This window comes from Lepeophtheirus salmonis, chromosome 13 (assembly GCF_016086655.4).
Source record: "Lepeophtheirus salmonis chromosome 13, UVic_Lsal_1.4, whole genome shotgun sequence".
NCBI lineage: Eukaryota > Metazoa > Arthropoda > Copepoda > Siphonostomatoida > Caligidae > Lepeophtheirus > Lepeophtheirus salmonis.
Window position 1 is genome coordinate 24,620,545 of NC_052143.2, and position 19,006 is coordinate 24,639,550.

The following is a 19,006-nucleotide window of genomic DNA, read 5'->3' on the forward strand; positions in this document are numbered from 1 at the left end:
ATGTGACCAATAATGAACAAGATACATGTATGTACTAAGTTAAAAAAGGAGGGAAATACGAAATTACTTTTTCCCCCAACCTATTAGAAACATTTATTCTAAATGGAAGATCATGTGTACTTGTAGCTCGTAGGGATTTTCTATTGAATTTTAAAACTTTTATTGTAGGCTATTCACACTCTGTTTATTGGATGGCTAAAATATAAAAGGATTTTGATAATAATGACAATCACAACTGCAAGTTTTATCGATTTATTTCATTGATCCAGGACATACTATGAGATCTACATCATATTATTAATATTCTTCTAAAGAATCAACTCCTCATACTGGTGGTCCTATTGCAAAAAGTAGATACTAATTTGTATATTAGACTCTTGCATATATCTTTAAATATTATTTGGATCCACAATATTTTGACAAAACTTGAAGGAAATTCTCAAATTCCGGAAGGTAATGCATAAGTGTGCCAGTTTCAAAAGATAATACCTCATTAATAAAATCCATCAACTTTGATAAATCCTTGTATTTGTATTTATCTTGTTTCTTTGTCTCTGAACCACTAGACTCAAAACCTCCAAACAGTGGAACAGAATCTCCCGAATAAAATATTTTCTCCAATTTTTGTAAGGTATTTTTTTTCTTAAAATTAACCTTAATGGGACTTGGGGTTGAGTATGGTTCCAATTCTCTGCTAGGTATTCCATCAGTTTCATAAAATTTCTTTGAAATTTTTTTTAAAAAATCATTTAGTTTGAATCCGGAATTTTTGGACTCTTCTTCATGCTCTTGGTTTTCGTCAGATGTTTGAGGATTCTCCGACTCTTTTTCCTTGGATTTTTCTTCAAATTCCTTACATTTTTGTGAGCAAAAGTTTTTACACATATCAATAGGACATTTGTTGCAATTTCTATACAGAAAGAGACTCTGGTATTGAGATTGCTTTCATTTTTCAAAATCTTTTAATACTCACGGACAAATCATCCCCAAAAGTCTTGAATGTAAAAAAAAACAAAAAACTTTATTATAGGATTAGAACTCTAAATTTGGATTCACCTACTTCTGTTTGACACTTGCAGTGTTAGTCTTTTGATACTCTTTAATTTTTCCAACTACATATTGCTCAAAAAGCTTACTTGGATTAAGGGAGTCAAATTGGTCAAATATTCCATTTCCTTGGACATTCCAAATTCCCTGCATAATATAAAATACATTAAATGATTGAATATATTATCAATATATACCGAGTGTTCCATTAATATCTGAACTTGTTGAATTATAAACTTCAACAAAATATAATTTATTAATTAGCAATAGAATTTAGAATAAATTAAAACTATAAATTGATGTGTGTCTCTGCTCTTTTAATCATCAATGTAGCCGCCCTTAGCGACAATGATGGCTTCCAGGCTGTTGAGGATGTCCCCTGTCATAGCGTAACAGTGCCGGCTGCCAATGGATTTGAGGGTCTTGTTGTTTGGTTGACGGACACTGCATACCTTCTTCTTGACATGCGCCCCAAAGGTGTAGTTGTAGGGGCTGGCACCAGGGCTGTAGGGAGGCCAAAAGTGTCAAAAGAGGACAAAAGACTCATGATGTTAAAGCAATTCAAAAGAGTCTTGCAAGGGAGGAAATGGGTTTCTTTCATTTAATTTCTGATGGGGATTTGAAGACAAAATATTTCATTTGTTATTCTTAAAGTAAAAACATAGAATTTTTATTTTTGATAAGAAATTCTCTTAAATTTACATCACTTTATACAAATTTTGTGAATCAAATGATTACTCATCCTTGTTTGATGAGGTGTTATATAAAATAATAGCTACAATATTATAATTTGGTATAAACGCCTCAGTACAGAACTGCCTTTTTTATCCACTCTCAACCTCGACTGTCAAACGGGAAAGAAAAAATTGGAAAGAAACATATTGTAGCTAACCTTTGGTATATTTCTTGTTATAAGCTGTTAATGATCATTTAGGATATAGCTATTAATTATTTTGTACAGAGTGCGAATGGAAAATTCTCCAATACATATGTAATTTTTTTTTAACATTGTTTTGATCTGATCAAAATCGGACAAAAAAGGAGTAAACAGGACTCAAAAAGGATCTCGATGTGGATGTTGATCCAAAAAGAATTTCAGACATTATCGGCGTGACCGTGAGGACAGTTTGGAACATCAAGGTGGCCAAGGAGAATGGGAAAGGAGTCAAAATGAAGGCAAGAAATGGAATAAATGGTCTGAAGCGAGATGAAACATTTCTTAAGTTCATGAAGGCCAAGATCAAGGAAGATTTAGCACCATCAATGTGCCGCTTGATTGACGAGTTTAACGTTAACAAAATCACCATCAGGAGAGCAGTTGATGATCTTGACGTTAAAAGTTTTGTCAGGAATCCAAGACATCTCCTCAACGACAGGATGAAGGCCTTAAGGATTGAGAGATGCCAACAAGTCTGTAATTACTTGAAGAGTCATCAGTCGACTGAGAATATATTCTCTGTCAAAAATGATGGGAAGAAAATGGATCCCTTCTTCTTCAAGCTCAATGAGAAAATCGGGGCTGATGCCTACTATAATGTCCTGAGGTAGAAAATCTTTCCCTGGCTGAAGGCGGATTATCCTGAAAACAACTATATGTGGATCCAAGACGTTGCCCCGAGCCATAAGCACTTGAAGACACAGAACTTCTGCAAGGAGTACTTTGCTGACTTCTGGGACAAGACCTTCCGGCCCTCTTCAAGTCCTGATCTCAATTCAGTGTCTGATAGAGCAAAGTTGGAAGACATCAACCAGAGGAATGCAGGAGCTCAAGGGGATAATTAAGAAGCAATGTGCCAGCATATCCACTGATAATATTGTGTCAACCTGCACCAAGTTCCAACCTCGTGTGGATGCTGTGATAGAGGCCGGAGGTGGACATATAGAATAATTTTTGCAAGATTGATTACAAAAAAAAATATCATTTTTAATCTTACTTTTCTAATAAAAAGTTATTGAGGTTTGGTTTTGCTTCTTGATCGCGGAAAATTTCTCAGTCGCAGTCTGAGTCTATAGTCTAATCAATAACTGAGTATGAAATGACACGAATTCTAAACGAAGGCCCTTGATTGATAAAAATTTATATACAATTCCAAATCCTACGTAATACATTTTTTAAGCTAATAATACTCAGCTCCTTTAAATCATAGAAAAGTATGAAATCTAATGAAAACAGTAGATATTAAACGTTAAACATAAGAATAAATACTTAACAAGGTATTATCAAGATATATACAGAATTGGTTATATTCTGATTTATTATCTAAGGAATGTATTTGCTATAAAATGTAGACTCAAGGGAAAAATAAGCATTTTTTTATAAATATCGTAGTATATAATATCCCGTTTCTCTATTAAAGGTTCAAGAAACATAATTGTTTTTCTGTTTTTTTAAATGCTGGGTCTTCAATATAAATTTGCATGCCCTTCCCAAAATATTATACTCCCCTACGCCTACATTAATATATGTACAATATATACTTAAACCAATTTATCTACCTTATATTGAATGAAAAAAATAACGACGAATAGGATGATTCTTGGAATCATTCCTGAGTGATGTTGAAGCACTATCTCTTCCTTCTAAATCCAGTGATGTATAAAGAATTGAAATCAAAAACAAGAGAATTTAGTACTAACTATGTTTTGTTGTTTTAAAGATGTTATCAGAGTATTGAATTACATAATATTTTGCATACATATGTATATGTATCTACAATTTATATACTTAATAGGTAAGTATTTGCTTACTCATTTATCGCAAAAGGTATTTCTAAAATAATGCATCATTCTGAGAGTTTGAAATCAAATACTCTGTACAATTCCATTTACAAAGGAAACAGAAAAAATCTATCGCAACACAAAGGAATCGAGAAAGTTATGTATCTAACTTGCTTCTCATTTATGTGTAATAAACATATATTTTGTAACTTTCTTACTAAATACAAGACATTTAAAGAAAAAAACTTTTTTCTTATAGTGATTAAGAGATCATTAAGAGCTGGGTAGTTTTTACTTTGTTTACTTCTCTGCCTCTCTTTGTCACAAAAAGTTAGGGAATAGTTTAAAAATGAAATACTTTAATCATTGTTAGCTTTAACTTTACTCATGGGATACACTAACAAGGGATAGAACAGCAAAATAAACATATACTTTTGTTGTCTTACTACACTATGCTATGCGAACTAAATAAATCATAGATTATTTTTCGAAATTTTGTACATTTTGAAAACTTTTCGAGAAAGGACATCAATAATGAATTGTAACAAATATAGATGATTAAAAAAAACTTGGGAAAAAAAATGATAGGAAAGGTTTCATAAAATAATATTAGACATATCTTTAATATGCTAAAGGATATATACAATGCAGCATTCAATTTTGATATTATTTTTTATATGTAGTGCAATCTTTCTTACCAAAGTTTTTTCACTCATTGCCTTTTTTCTGTAACTAAGTATTTTATGAATAAATGGAGCACTTTCCAAGCAATGAGGCTAGCTTTATTATGAAACTATTACCAAATGTGCATTGCAAGTCTTCCACCTCCATTTGCTGAGTAGAGGCAGTATCAAATAAAGATTAATTACTTTCAGAATTTATAATTGATTTTCGGAGGATATTGTTTTGCCAAAATGTCTTCATATTAATTGCTTGCAAATAAAGCTGCTATAAATAACATGTATAATGTCCAGAGAGTCAACCGACCTCAATTACATATTTTAAGGGATTTAGTATTGGAAGTTTATTGATATTTGAAAGGTAAATTTAATTGGCCCTAACTTAATGACATCATGGGAGCTCATGTTAGTGTTTATTCTTCTTTGTGTTTTCCTGGATGGCTGTTTTTACATATTTTGACAATAAAAAGTATGACATCCTCAAAAAAGTTCAGTTCTTAAGTTTAGGAAACGTAAATGAAACAGTCCCTTAAAAAATATACAACATACACATTTATAATAAATTCAATGAGATAAGCATTTATGAAGGGAATCTTATTAATTGAGAAGTGAAAATACGCACATTTTTAATCGTGTGAGGGTTCAATTCTACATGTACAAGTTGTAATTTTCAATTTGCTTGAACAATTGTATCCTCCTTTGAGTTTAAAAATACGCGCCTTTTAACTTTTCTATTTATGAGCTCTAACTATAAATGTGAAATTGCGCGCATGTTCACTTCCCTACTTATGAGTTATGACTACTATAGTATAACCCACAGAATCTTTGAGTAAAAAATTATATCTCAAAGTGTAATGGCCTCTTACTGCTGACATATATAATCTTTCTTGAAAGTTTTACCAAAAGTGCCATATTACTTTTGGGGTAATCCTGTTCCAATCAGAGTCAAGTAGTATTTAGCACTGTTCCTTTATGATTAATGTGCTGTTTGGTACTAATTGTGTTTTTATGTATATAATATATATGTATGTACTATTGAAGGAGGATGATTTATTGATGTTTGATTGAGGACCTTACATTAGGGTGACTGATAAATCGCCAACTTTTTACATTAAGTCCAGGCGTCTGGAAAATTATTTATAAATTCAAGAAATGTCAAGCGTTTTTTGGGAAAAAATAAATATGGACTGACAATAAAAATAAAATTTAAACTATAAAAAAAACAAAAAAAAAAAAATTATTAAAAGAAAGATCAAAAATATATTTTCCAAAAACAAAGCAATATTTATTAAAATGTTATTTTTGAATATAATACTCTAGAATCGACAATTTATTAGGAAAGGATGGGTAAAATATAGAGAAAAAAGACAGTTTTAAGAATAGAAAAGGAAAAAAGGTTCTATTCTTTTTTTTTTTTTTTTTTTTTTTTTTTGGTGTTGTAATTTTTAAAATACATCATAAAATAATATTATACATGTTTAAATATATTTTTACAATATTTTCCCTACATAATGTTTTTTTAAATCTTGAAGGTTCTCCTCTTTATAGTAGTAATATATTTTCTCCTTCTTAAATCATATAAAAGGCAGCTGATGTTAACAAAAATTTTAATTCAGTAACATAATCAATCTCACTCTTTCATTCTTCTCATTTTTTACCAAATAATCATCCCGGTTTCATATATATAAGTTATATGTTGAGTTGATTTTTTCCTAAGGAAAATAAAGTGTTAGGTAAAGGCGGGAGCAAGACATATGATATTATTGAATTAAGAGCCTTGTTACTATCAGCTGCCTATTTTATGAAATTGGGAAGTATATTTTAAATAGTTTTTAAAAAATGTCATTCAATAAAATTTGCACACAATTTATGAAAAAAAGTCTTTATCTTATCTTTATAAAAATATATTTAAATATTAATTTCTAAAAAAAAACGTTATTCGATTAAATATGCATACCATTTATTTTAAAAAAGTTTGCTTGAGAAGAAAAGGTAATTTTATAAATAAATGAAAAAAATAAAATAATTTATTCATAAAAAGAAAAGGACCTTGCTCACACCAAACCCGTCCCTGGTATAGAAAGTCTCGTAATGAGATATTAGGCATGCACTATTATAATTTAACAATAACGTTTGTCCATTATAGTAATTTATATTTGTTATGTTATTTTATATATAAATGTTAAATATAAATGAAAAAAATTAGTTCAAATAACATGTACGAGGGTTGTTAGGGGACTTTGTATTTTTTAGGAAAAAATATTAATATATTCATCAATATTTATGTTGTTTCCTTCAAAGTAATCCCACTCAGATAAAATACACTTGTGCCACTCTTTTTTCCTATCCTTAAATCACTTCTCATGAGCACTTTTCGGTATAGCCTTGAGCTCTTCCAGATATGTAGTCTTTATCTCCTCAATCATTGCACATTGCCTTAAACCACTTTGCCTGAAGGATATTTCGCCTCAATATATAAAAAAATGAGGTTTATACGTCGTCATTGTTTATTTTTTGTTATAATTGATATTCTCTTTGAACTTTTTTATCAAAATATGTAATGTTTGTTTCTTTAAAAAACATTAAGAGGTTGTTTTCTGTAGGAATACTATCAAAATCTCACTATTTATTGAGTTTGAACCAGAAACAAAACATGTAATATTATTAATATAATAAGAAAAATGGACAAACTGACGACAACTGTTTGAATGGAAGAATTGCTAGTCTCAGCTCTGTTATTATTTATCATTAGAAATTATGGAGTATTCATATTGGGAAAAAAGAACTTGTGGAAAGACAACATACCTAATATGTGGCAAGATTAGGGATTTCCACTTTGTTACGACCCAGAATGTGTCAGGAGAAGAAGCGGTTGGCTGTGGTGAGGCAAACCACTGAAAGGATTCAGAGAAGCACTCAAAGGTTGGGTCATAGAAGAACATGAGGAAATGAGAAACGTAAGCGAAGACAGCTCTAATGCTCAGTACAGTTGGAACAATTTAAAATCCAAATAGAAATATGAAAACGATAGTCTTCATCTCTTCATAAACTTTATTACTTATCCAAAGAAAACAAAACAGTCTGCATTACGTAGGCACTTATGGGACACTAGTGTCTTGAAGCTGTATACTTAGGAATTGGAATTCATACCTCCAATGGATCTCAAGCCAAATTATGAGAACCATTACAAGTGTCTTATAGGCTGCTTCAATGAATTTTAAGTGTTTTTTTTTCTATTATGATACAATGACATTTGAATATCAATATCAATAATTGTGTTTACTAATATTATTCACAGAATATGAATATAACTATTCTACATAATTATTGAATCCAATTTAGAATAATAATCCAGCTATAACTTCATTAATTTGTAAGACTAATATTAACGTAAATTCCTTTGTCAGTGTTTAATTTCGTCAATTAACTAATTTATTGAATACATTGAGAATGACTACAGAAACGCCTCAAAAAATGTATTCCTCACAGTATGTAATTATCCAACTTCTTATAATTGCAGTACACGTGGTTGGAGCTTAACTAACTTAAGCATTAATTATGGTTCCTATTTTTAAAAAGTATTAGAGGAGGATCTAAACTTCAGGATGACTCCAATTATATATATAGAATTAAGAATAAGTATAAACAGACAACTTATTGGAAATGTGAACTCCACCAATGTAAGGCCCATGTTCACACAGTAATGGAAGAAGGAAATATTATAATTTCAAAGAAATTAAGCGATCATTGTCATCCTTCTCAACTATTCAAACCACAGGTGGTTGAAACAATGTCAAACTTGAAGGCTCGTTCAACTACCTCATTGCTTTCATCTCATCTCACGCCCAACAAATTCGAGGAAAAATTATGGGACGAGCCAACCGATATGTCAATATCCTCAGCAACTTCTATCATAGTGTTTTGACGGTTTTCAAAAAAAAAAAAATCTTCACTGCTTCAACGTTTTTTTATCTGTTGTTGACGTGTTTGGGCGTCCAGAGCGAGGCTCTTCATTGTCATCCTCCCGCCAATCTTGGAAGAGCTTTTACCCCATGCAAACATATTTTTTTTTTTAACTCAGAACAGTTTTACAGAATGGCATTGTCTACATTTTCAGTATTTTGGAGCACTTAATTTAATTTTTTACCAAAAAATTGATGCAAATTCTTTGATCCATGCTATTAAATAGCAAAAAATTGGCAAACACGCAAAATACTTAGAACCCGTTATACCTCTCACAAACAAACCAAATATATTATATAGCTGAAACATTAAATATATGTTTGTGGAGACTGTACTAACATAAACAAAAACGAGCATACCAAATTTGCCTAGCCTGCAAAAATTTGGAACAAACCTCGTATATATACAAATTACGAATATTGAAATATTTCACTACATATAAAAAAAACAAAAAAAAAAAAAACACTTGTTGGAAAAAATTACAACACACAAAATTCTTTTTTGCCCATTTTTTAAAAATCACTCCACTTCCTCAATTCAAGCGAATACAAAACAAAAACAGTTGGACTGAAGGAGATGACTGTACTTTTCATGAACTCTATCGATTAATGAATTATATTTTTATACCATTTTACTTGTATCCTTTAAGAAGATAGGAAAATCAAAACTTCTCTAATTTTATATTTTATTCAACTGCATCTGTTTTATAACAAATGTTTGTTTGTTTTATTAAATTGATTATTTTTAGTTTTGTACCTAATTTTAAATAATGTTTATCATTTAAAATAGTTTTAGACTGGGTTGATCTTATCTTGTGGTAAACATTTTATTTTTTTTATTTTTCAAGAGTAAAAATTTAAACAAGAGGTTTAATGAGAACATTTATTTACAAAAATCATCTGGGCACAAGTTCTATTCGATATGTGAGCCTGCTCTTTCATAATTGCTTCAAAAAAAGGCACAGACCTTATATATGTAGTCAGACTCGAGCTTGGGTCACTCCTTCTTGATAAAAAAGCCTTTAGAGGCTGGACACTCCCGTCAGGAGTTGCACACACTCTCTTCTACAAAAGTGCCAAGTCCGGAAAGTTGTATCTAGGGAAAGCCTTGGTCTTAGCAGTGTGATTACAAGGAGCTCCGTCTTGAACGAAAACAAAGTTGTTTTTGAACTTTTATTTGGTCCAAGATTGCACTTTCTTATCTTTATTTACATTGAGACACTCCTTCCTCTCTTCCTTTTTCTGAAGACATTATCTGGATGTTCGGTTGTGATGTAAGAGCTGTTCTGCTTATTCACAGTGACATCAACAGTGAAAAAATCTCATCAGAAAAGAGGAAAACTTTGCCAAATTTTTGTTGGCCTTGAAAAAATTAATAATTTTTTTGCTCTTTCCAATTGTCTCAGCTTGTTCTGTTCAAAGATAAGATGTCTTATTGTCCTCCTCCGTGATTTTGACGCAATGACATTCAGGATTGAAAATAATATAATGTGTAGCACTAGATAAGATCAACCCAGTAAAGTTAATTTTTTTTGTACTATATAGTCAGATGGTTATACTTGTATTTATTTAATAAATAGATAAACTGAGATCATATATTATTAAGTATTGTTTGCATAAATAGCATATCAATCAATTATTTGTTGGGTTATATATTGTACGTATGTACAATATTGTAAGTATATAATCTACTTCCTTACATTGATTTTTTTTTTCTTCTTCTTTTTTTTTTAGTAGCTGTTAGAATGAAAAAACAATGTTACTGCCTTTTTTTACCGTGTGTCAAATTACATACATATATATATATATGATTCTACTTCTTGGCTTCAATAAAATGATTATTAATTTTTCCTTATTTTTTTGTTACTACATAGTTGTACGTAGAACTACTCGTAGTCCTACCTTTTAGTGATGCATGGGTTAATTTTTGGAGTCCACAGGTTCTACATCTTTTGAATTCCCTATTTTGGTCTGCAACATTTTATTTAATTTGACAAAAACATAATATTTAATTATTCCTTGCTCTACATAATAATAGAAAACAAATTACCTCTATTTATTTTATTAATATTAAAAGGCTTATTTACATGAATGCTCATAAACCTTTCAATTCATAATTAAATTACCTTTTCAATCCTTTTTTTTTATTGTGTGTGTGACGTAACATTTTTATATAGAATCCTATATGTACCAATTTATAGTGGAGTCCACCACCCTCAAAACCTTACCTTGATCTACAATTAATTAGTTTCCTTAAAAAAAGGTCATTTAACTATATCTATGTCTGCAAAAATATTTGCAGATTCAGTTTGTGGCATAGAAGCCATTTTCTTCCTTCCTCGCCCCTTCTGATTTGCAAGGGTTTGTTCATACTTCCTTTTCTGACTCCAATTCTCAATGGTCCTGAGAGGAGTCTGTAACCTTTGAGCAACTTCTCTCTGACTTGATCCCCCTGTACCATGCAAACAGCCACGGCCCTTCTCTGCAAAGAGTGCCCATTTCGGATATTGAATTTCAACTAACATCCTGTGGTATTTTCTGATCCCTTTTATAGTGATGTATGATGCAATCATCGAAAATTATTGCATCTGAAAAATTCAATATTGTCTAATGGTTGTGTCAGAGACAAATTTAATTTTATTCCGACCAAAAATATATTTTTTTATTACTATAAAACGGATATTTCTAATACAACCACCTATTTTTGGACATACTGTACATATATAAAAAAACATTTTTTTTTATATTTATGTAAATAATTAATTTTTAACTCCCTATTTTGAGCCAACAAGGGTTTGATTAGATCCTGTTCTTGATAGATTATCTAGGAATTATTTTAATTTATCTTTTAGTAAAAGTGTGTTTTGGGGGTCACTCAAAATATATTTCCGTATATTCTATTGAAAAGCAAAGTGAAATTAATTAAGAAATATACATAAAAAAATGTGAGCATTTTTTGTACTAATAAAAATGAAAGATCGTCATAGGAATTCTTCATTATCATGAATTCCTATGAATATAATAACCCCCCCCCCAAAAAAAAAGGGGGAGTTGACTTTATGCGAATTTGTGCATTATCTTTCTTCTATGAAAAGTATTTTATGAAGTACAAAATTGATAGCTGAGAGAATGTCGACCAAAAGCGTAGTTTTATTCTATCTGGATAGGACTGAATATAGTTAATATCAAGGCCGGAGCAATGATTTTTCTTTGGGGTGTTGTTGATTTTTTTTTTTTTTTTCGGCTCTAATATGAAATTGCTTATTTCATATAAAAATAAAAAGTGTTTATTATATATGTGAATGATATTTTTTTTAGAAAATAATATTTCAAAATGACTTTTTCCTATTCAAATAACTTTTTTTAGGATCAATGTTATTATTCCTTCAAGACATTACATATAAAAATTTTCGACTGACTCCGCCTCCCCATGGCACCAGTCATGGGTACTGCAGTAAACAATAAATGACATGAACGAAAATATACTTTCATAACTCTTCTTATTGATTTTTTGTTTGTTTTTGAAAGATTTTGTCTTGTTTCGCTTTACCCATTATACAATAAGTACTAAATATGGCTACATGTATGTAAAGAGTTTTATTCAGTAGATTATTGCCTATTTCTTTTATTCAAAGGAAAAGTTTCATAATTTAAGTTGACACACTTTGACAGAATATGTAAACAATTATGTGTCACAATGCTTTTAAATGCATAATTTTTTAAAAGGCTTTCAAACTTTCATTTTGTTGGTTTTAATATATGTATATTTAAAAAATATACTCATACAGTTTGTTTTAACAAATTAAAGAGTGATTAAAGAGTTTATTTATAATTAATTCATTAAAAGCTAAATGATTTATATACTTGTATAGTTAGAGAATTTGTAAGAAGAAAGAATAAATTAAAATATTCTTTTGAGATTTTTTCAATAATTATGAAATGTAAATGAAATTCATATGATATGAAATTTCCTTTTTTTATCTTGATATATTTTTTCTCAAATAGAGACAAAGTGAAATAGAATCCGGGAACAAAATATTAATAAGAAATTAAGTCCCTCAATAAAAACTGGCACTAAAAACATTTTGATGGAAAATAAAGTAGATATTATGTAGTTATTTTAAAGAGTAGAGAAGGAAATGACTTTAAAGTCCATGATCTCATTTGTTGTATTCCTATTTTCGGTGACTAAAGGAGAGCCTTTTGTGATTTGTCCATACTGTGATCCAAATTTTGTGGCATTCCCCAATTTGGAGGAAGCAATGCGAGGCTATGACGTTCCAATGGGGAATCCTAATCCCCCAAGAGGAAACTCGGATCCAGGGATACGCAATCAAATTTTTGTTCCGATGGTCAAAGTCAATCCTGCAGGGCACATGAAACTTGATGATCGATTCGTTACTGCAAATACGCAAATAAAGGTAAATTGTGAAAGTCAATGCCCGAAAAATATAAATGGAGACTTTGTTGTGATATCGGATCCATGTGTAAATTGTTCTTAAACTCTTTCAATAAATTTCATATCCCACAGTGTGATGCATCCTGGACGTCTGAAGTCTTTGATAATTTTGAATCATATGTAAATGGTAAAATGAAGACTTCCACAATGGGATTTGGAATTGAAGTCCTTCCAGAATTATCAATGAATTTAATGAATGGGCTCGTCTCCAACAAATTTCCGCCACTCTTTTCACGATCCTGGTCTCAGTCCAATGATGTCGAGAAGATGAAAGACTTTTCCAAAAAGGATCGTGGCTCCATTACCGTTTCTCAAGCTACATGTATTACTCATAAAGTTGATATTGCAGATAAATCTATCAAACATTTTGTGGATCCCTTCATTGATAGTGTTAAATGTAATGATCATTAAGAGTACAAATATTCACTTACATTGTTCTTTCAAGTCATTTTGATGTATTTTAGCTCTTCATGGAGTCACTTCGAAGTCGGATAAAGTCAAAAAAGTAGAATTAAAACGGTTTATCAATGAATTTGGGACTCATTATGGAAGTACATCTGAAATGGGAACGAAGCTTCTTATCGAAAGACGGTATTCCTTGAAAGAACGTTCTCATGCTAACGAAAATGAGCTCAAGGTGTGCAATACTTTGGCAGGAGCAGAAGTTTTTGGATTTAGAGTAGAGAAAGATAAAGGGAATTGCAGCAACGATGAGTTAAAGAGCAATACACTAAATTCTAAATTTGCCGAACGAATGGTCGTTTCCACATATGGAAGCTTTATTTCTAATGACTTGATAAGTTGGAGTAAACAGGTCATCAGCTTAGTTCAAGGAAATTCCTTTAGTCCTCGAGTCATTAAACGAGAGCTTCGGTCCATTCTTCATTTGTTTGAAGATCAAAACTTTACTAATCTAACGGATAAGAATGGAAATTGCATGAATATATCTAATGTTTTAAAGTGGGTACATCCCATGATGCAGGATTATTGTGGTCTGTTTGAATTGAACTGCAATTCAACGGGGTGCGGAATCAATGACAATTGTACCGTTGAGGAATGGTGCGTTGAAGATGTCAATGACTACTACTGTGTTACGAAAAGTATAAATTTATCACACATTAGATTCATTCCTTCATCAAAACTTTACTATTTTCAGATATATCAATATCCCTGGGTGATGGATTGGGGTACATTGGAGAGGTCGGCTCTAATCTGCAACCACATGGAAAGGGAAAGGAATATTATTCAAATGGGAATATTAAATTTGACGGGCATTACATCAATGGTAAAAAACAGGGCAACGGTACTCTCTACTTTGAAAATGGAGTCATGGGTTACCAAGGCAACTTCCTCAATGGAGAAATGAATGGAATGGGGACAATGTACTATGAAAGTTCTGGAAATATCCTTTATAATGGAAAGTTTCACGATGGAAAATTTCTTCGAGGAACCATTTATAAGGGCAATGGAGAGGTTTTAACTCAGTTGAATGGTCCCACAGGGGTCTAACTATCCTTCCTTGTAGATATTTTTATTTTCGAATACTACTCAAATACGCTTTACAGTAATTATAATAATTAGAAATTCTTATTCTTAGCACTGACAACAACTTTTCAAAAATAAGGTTGGAATATTTTAAAAATATTTGTTAAAGTGAAAACAATTATTTCAAAATACATGGATCATTCTTTATCATGGCGTTCTTCATTTTTGATGGCTCAATAGATACGATCTCCATAATTATGTGTACCTGTTGAAGTTTGTCATTCAAATTAAAGAAGAAAATCATAAATATATTTATTATATTTTACTTTACAATATTGTACCATTATTTAAATATCTGTAAGAAATTCTAGTTGAATGAGTCACAGTTCTTAACCCTTCACTTACCCGACAATTTACTTCCCTTATAATACCGCTTAGGTTCATTGACGCTTCAGCATCTTTTTATGCCTTCATCGCTTAAAAGGGTTAAACATAAACTGCTTTAGGATAAAGCAGTATAACAACATAAGCTTCCATATTTAAAAAGAAGGAAAACATTGCGTACAGCTTCAGATAATAAACCCACTTCTATTATTTTTTTTTAATATAAGGTATTTTTTTATAATGCACATACAAAAATATTAGGAAGAATTGCTTTATAACGACAAATAAATAAGCATTACAGCTTAAAATTAGACTACCTAACCAAGATCTAGCAAGAATACAAGTATTGATTAACTCATTAATCAATAACAACCATAAAATAACGTAAAACTGCTCAAAAAATCCTCAACTTAAAACGTTGATCTCTTCATAAAATGTTCGTACCGTCGGACGATACTCTACAACGTCGAATAGTATCGGAGGGAATCAGAAATACGATACTGAATCACCTCAAGGGTATATACCCAGGAGTTAACATCCAAGTTTGGGATTTTGAGATAAAAAGTAGAATATCTTGCGGAGCCAGATATAATTGTTGACCTTAAATTTAACCTGCAAATATTTTCACCCTTATTTAGCTTTAATGCAATGAGAGCCTTGGCACTTAACTAAGCAAAATGCATGGCTTGACATTCGTGTGACAATTTTCTGCATGAAAGATTGAATAAAATTAACGCTTTAATTTCCTCTATGTTATAGGTAGTCATTTCTATGTTCATTGATAAGAACTCTTTAAGTATTCCCACAAAATGGCAATCAACAAAATAATACTAAATACCCTTAAAGAGCTTCCCGCAGTTCTAACAAGGACTATTAAAAAAGAGGCAATTTGTGGATATCTGGAATTGTGAAGTAAATTTATTTCTTCCACTACTCCACGCAGGGATTATCAGCCAGGTATCTGGTAGTTTTAACGTTCTTACTGAAATTTTTGCACACTTCGGATGCTTCCTCACTATATGATGGTGAACTCTTCATTTTAGATGCCAGGGGCTGGAATGTTGATGTTTTCTTACAGATCTCATTATGGGGGGAAAAACCTTTTCTTCGCTAAATACTGAGTACGAGTTTTCATGGACGTCATAGACCGTAAAATATTACCCTGCATTCCTCCAATCTCTAAACTTTTGGAATTTTCAAAATTTTTAAAAAGCTCTCTTCGATGAATTCTGCCTAATTATGTCCCCCATTGTTGTCGAATCATAGACGAGATAAGTATACCATACAATCCTTTGAACAGCAGCACATGAGGAAGAGAGTGACCTCAAGTACTCATTGGAGAAATCTGAGCTGAGCATTTACCACGGATATATGGACGATCTAGAGATTACAGATCTCCATTCGAGTCCAGGTTTAGTCGATAGGTCAATAAGAACCATGATATAAATTTTAGGGGAAACTCTAATTAAGAGTGCTAAACCTTCACTTAGATCTTTCCTCGATCTTTTGAGAAGCAGAATATAAGATTAATGGAAAATACACAGAAGCCATTTTCTTTCATCTTTGGTTGCCTTGTCAGCTAAACTAGGCACAGCTGAGGCCATATATAACACCAAGGGAATAGTGAAGGCATTATAATAATCAATCCGTTATGTGTTTTTTGTTGCCTACAGATATTGCAACTTTTGTCTCCTATTTAAATTAAACAGTGACCTGCTGTTCCGATTATTTCTTGTTTAGTTGTAAATGTATACTAATAATTAGATAAATAATTATACAACAGTTGGAGGAAATGACGTAATTGGCTAAATATCAATTAATCTTTCCGGACTGGTAAATATTTTGATCACTGATCCAGTGCTCATAGTGTTCATGTGTGTTTTCGAGAAAAGGAGAGAGGGACGGACTACAGGGTGACAGATGCATATAATTACTGATGAAAATTTTGTGTACAATGGGCATGTTAAAAAAAGAAACCTAAAATCAACATGGTAACCCTGACAATTTGAAGAATATTTTGGAGGGGAGAAATAATAATGTTATGACATTTCATTAGATCAGTTACAATCAGTTGTGACTAGGGAGGAAGGAAAAGGATGTTAACAAGGATATTTGCTAGAATAACTTCAATGTCCATCCCCAATTCTACTCTAAGTCCAACAAGGACTTACAATTATAACTCCACAACAAATCCTTAGGATTACGCTCTATCATTTATGACCACACACGACATTTTTCAGCTATTTATCACGTGGGTCCTTGTTTTGTTACTCGATTTAAAGCTTTACAGTGAGTCAAAATAATTCCAAACACTGCGTTATGCAAAATCGGAAGTGTTTTTAACCATGTTAGGCGGGGACTTCATGTATATATGGAGTAATTGGTTGGAGAAAAAGTATTTCGTATTTCTCAGAATTTTTTTTAACTAAGTATGTCTTTTTTATTATTGGTAACATCGGATCATATGATAAGGCATTTTAAATGTGTGGTGTATACCAAGATTAATAGGAATACAAGGCTGTACCATAACATTTTTCCAAATGATGTTTGACTTCTACCACGCTTTTTGATAGTGTCATCATAGAGAATAAATGTTACTATGAGTAGCTATATATCGCCATCCTCGACTGTTACTGTTAAAGTACCTCTGTTATTCTCTATGACGTCAAAACCTGTGTGTCTTGCCTAGCGGTCGCTCGGTACAATACATTAAATTGAAAATTATAGAGAGCCCGATTACATGATGGGCTAACCTTGTATTTTTATTAACCTTGGTCCTAAACGCTTTTAGGACAGTATTGAGCATGCCAGATTCAGTCGTGAATCATTGTGCGTCGAGTATGGAGATCTCAAAGGAAGAAATGCGTCATATTGCATTTTTTCTATATGAAAGGGAAAAACACGTCGAAAGCGACCAAGACAATTTGCAATGTCTATGGGGCCAATAATCTTTCAGTTCGTGTTGCACAAAAGTGGTTAGAATGATTTTGTTCTGGTGTAGTAGTGGTGCATGATGCACTGGCAGGGCTGTCGTCTAATATGTCGATAAAATGATGGAAAATATCGAGATAGACCGTCATGTTAGCAGTCGTAGCATCGCCGAGGAGCGGAACATTAATCATAAAATCGTTTAAAACCATTAGCAGAAGGCTGGATACGAAAAGAAATTCGAATAAAGCTCTCTGAGAGCTTGGATGGGAAGTTCTTACGCAACCACCCTACTATTTTACCACTTCATTTGATTTTCAACAAATTTTAATATTTAATTTTTTTCTAGTTATATTGTGTATTTAACTGAATTAAGTTAATTGATATTTAAAAAAGTCCTACCCCTTTGCATGAGATTAGATTAATAAATATTACATAGTACATACACATGTATAAGATCATAATGAAAAAAATATATGAACCTTGTAGTCAAAGAAACATGTCATAAAAACGTTTGAGTCCAAATTTACTCTAATTTTGTAATAGTATTATCCTTGTTCTAGCTTGCACCGATGAGAAAAATACCATAAACCGGGCCGATAAGCGTACGCCTCTAAAAAAAATCTACTATGAATATATTTTGTAAGATCAATTCTTTTTTTTTTTTTTTTAAATTGCTCAACCTATCATCTAAGTAAATAATAGTCTTGGGTTTCGGTCTGAAAATCCTAGAACGGTCTGAGACCGTTATATTTTTTGTTGGGCCGAATTAGTTCGCCCTAAAAAAAGCATGGTTCGATCCGGTCTCTCAGAAAAATTTGATCTAATTCGGTCTGTTTTTTTATATCCCATATTGAACTTCCACTATCAATATGGGCAATGAATATAAAAGTTTGCTATAAGACTATATTCTTAAGCACAAAGTTGATTAATTAGAGATTCTCAGACTCGGAAAGACTCCATAGGATCATTTGCTGGTGGAATAGATATTGGAGGAGTTCATGGAACAGACAGTATCTCACTATACAGGTTACATACTTATGTAATCGTCCATTTTAACGATAACATTATTGATAATTCGTTTGCTTGACGAGGTGTATGAGCCTATGGAGTTGGCAAATATTTTCTGTATTATAAATCGATTGGAATTTATAGAATATATAAATAGTATACTTAAGTTCTGTATCATGCACACTATGAATTCATCTTTGATCGAGTTTCAAACTTTGAGCTGAACAGGACATTCATTCCAGGAGTTAACTTGGAGGAAGACCCTCTCCAACATAATGTCCATCCAAGTTTCCAAGGCACATCTCATTGTCAAATTAATTCTATTGGAGGCA

The 19,006-nt window shown here is 31.6% G+C and overlaps 2 protein-coding genes across 2 annotated transcripts; one reads left to right on the forward strand and one right to left on the reverse strand.

Annotated features, from left to right (window-relative positions):
- Positions 1-236: 236 nt before the first annotated feature.
- Positions 237-3,697, reverse strand: LOC121128473 (uncharacterized). Its single transcript, XM_040724058.1, has 4 exons — positions 3,544-3,697; positions 1,061-1,194; positions 974-994; positions 237-910 (listed from the first exon to the last, which is right to left on the reverse strand). The coding sequence occupies exons 1-4, from the start codon at positions 3,592-3,594 to the stop codon at positions 397-399; spliced, it is 720 nt and encodes a 239-aa protein (XP_040579992.1). The 5' UTR covers positions 3,595-3,697; the 3' UTR covers positions 237-396.
- Positions 3,698-12,522: 8,825 nt separating this feature from the next.
- On the forward strand, positions 12,523-14,676 carry LOC121128671 (uncharacterized). Its single transcript, XM_040724262.2, has 4 exons — positions 12,523-12,828; positions 12,939-13,263; positions 13,331-13,966; positions 14,023-14,676. Exons 1-4 carry the CDS (start codon positions 12,547-12,549, stop codon positions 14,373-14,375), a joined length of 1,596 nt encoding a protein of 531 aa, XP_040580196.1. The 5' UTR covers positions 12,523-12,546; the 3' UTR covers positions 14,376-14,676.
- Positions 14,677-19,006: the final 4,330 nt, after the last annotated feature.

Excerpts from the sequence above, each read along its gene's own strand:
- LOC121128473 (XM_040724058.1), bottom strand. The coding sequence starts at position 3,594 with ATGATTCCAAGAATCATCCTATTCGTCGTTATTTTTTTCATTCAATAT. Across the intron at positions 1,195-3,543 it reads TTTTTTTCATTCAATATAAG|GGAATTTGGAATGTCCAAGG; the intron begins GTAGATAAATTG and ends TATATTATGCAG. Across the intron at positions 995-1,060 it reads ACTGCAAGTGTCAAACAGAA|ACTTTTGGGGATGATTTGTC; the intron begins GTAGGTGAATCC and ends TTTACATTCAAG.
- LOC121128671 (XM_040724262.2), top strand. The coding sequence starts at position 12,547 with ATGACTTTAAAGTCCATGATCTCATTTGTTGTATTCCTATTTTCGGTG. Across the intron at positions 13,264-13,330 it reads CTTCATTGATAGTGTTAAAT|CTCTTCATGGAGTCACTTCG; the intron begins GTAATGATCATT and ends GATGTATTTTAG. Across the intron at positions 13,967-14,022 it reads CTACTACTGTGTTACGAAAA|ATATATCAATATCCCTGGGT; the intron begins GTATAAATTTAT and ends TACTATTTTCAG.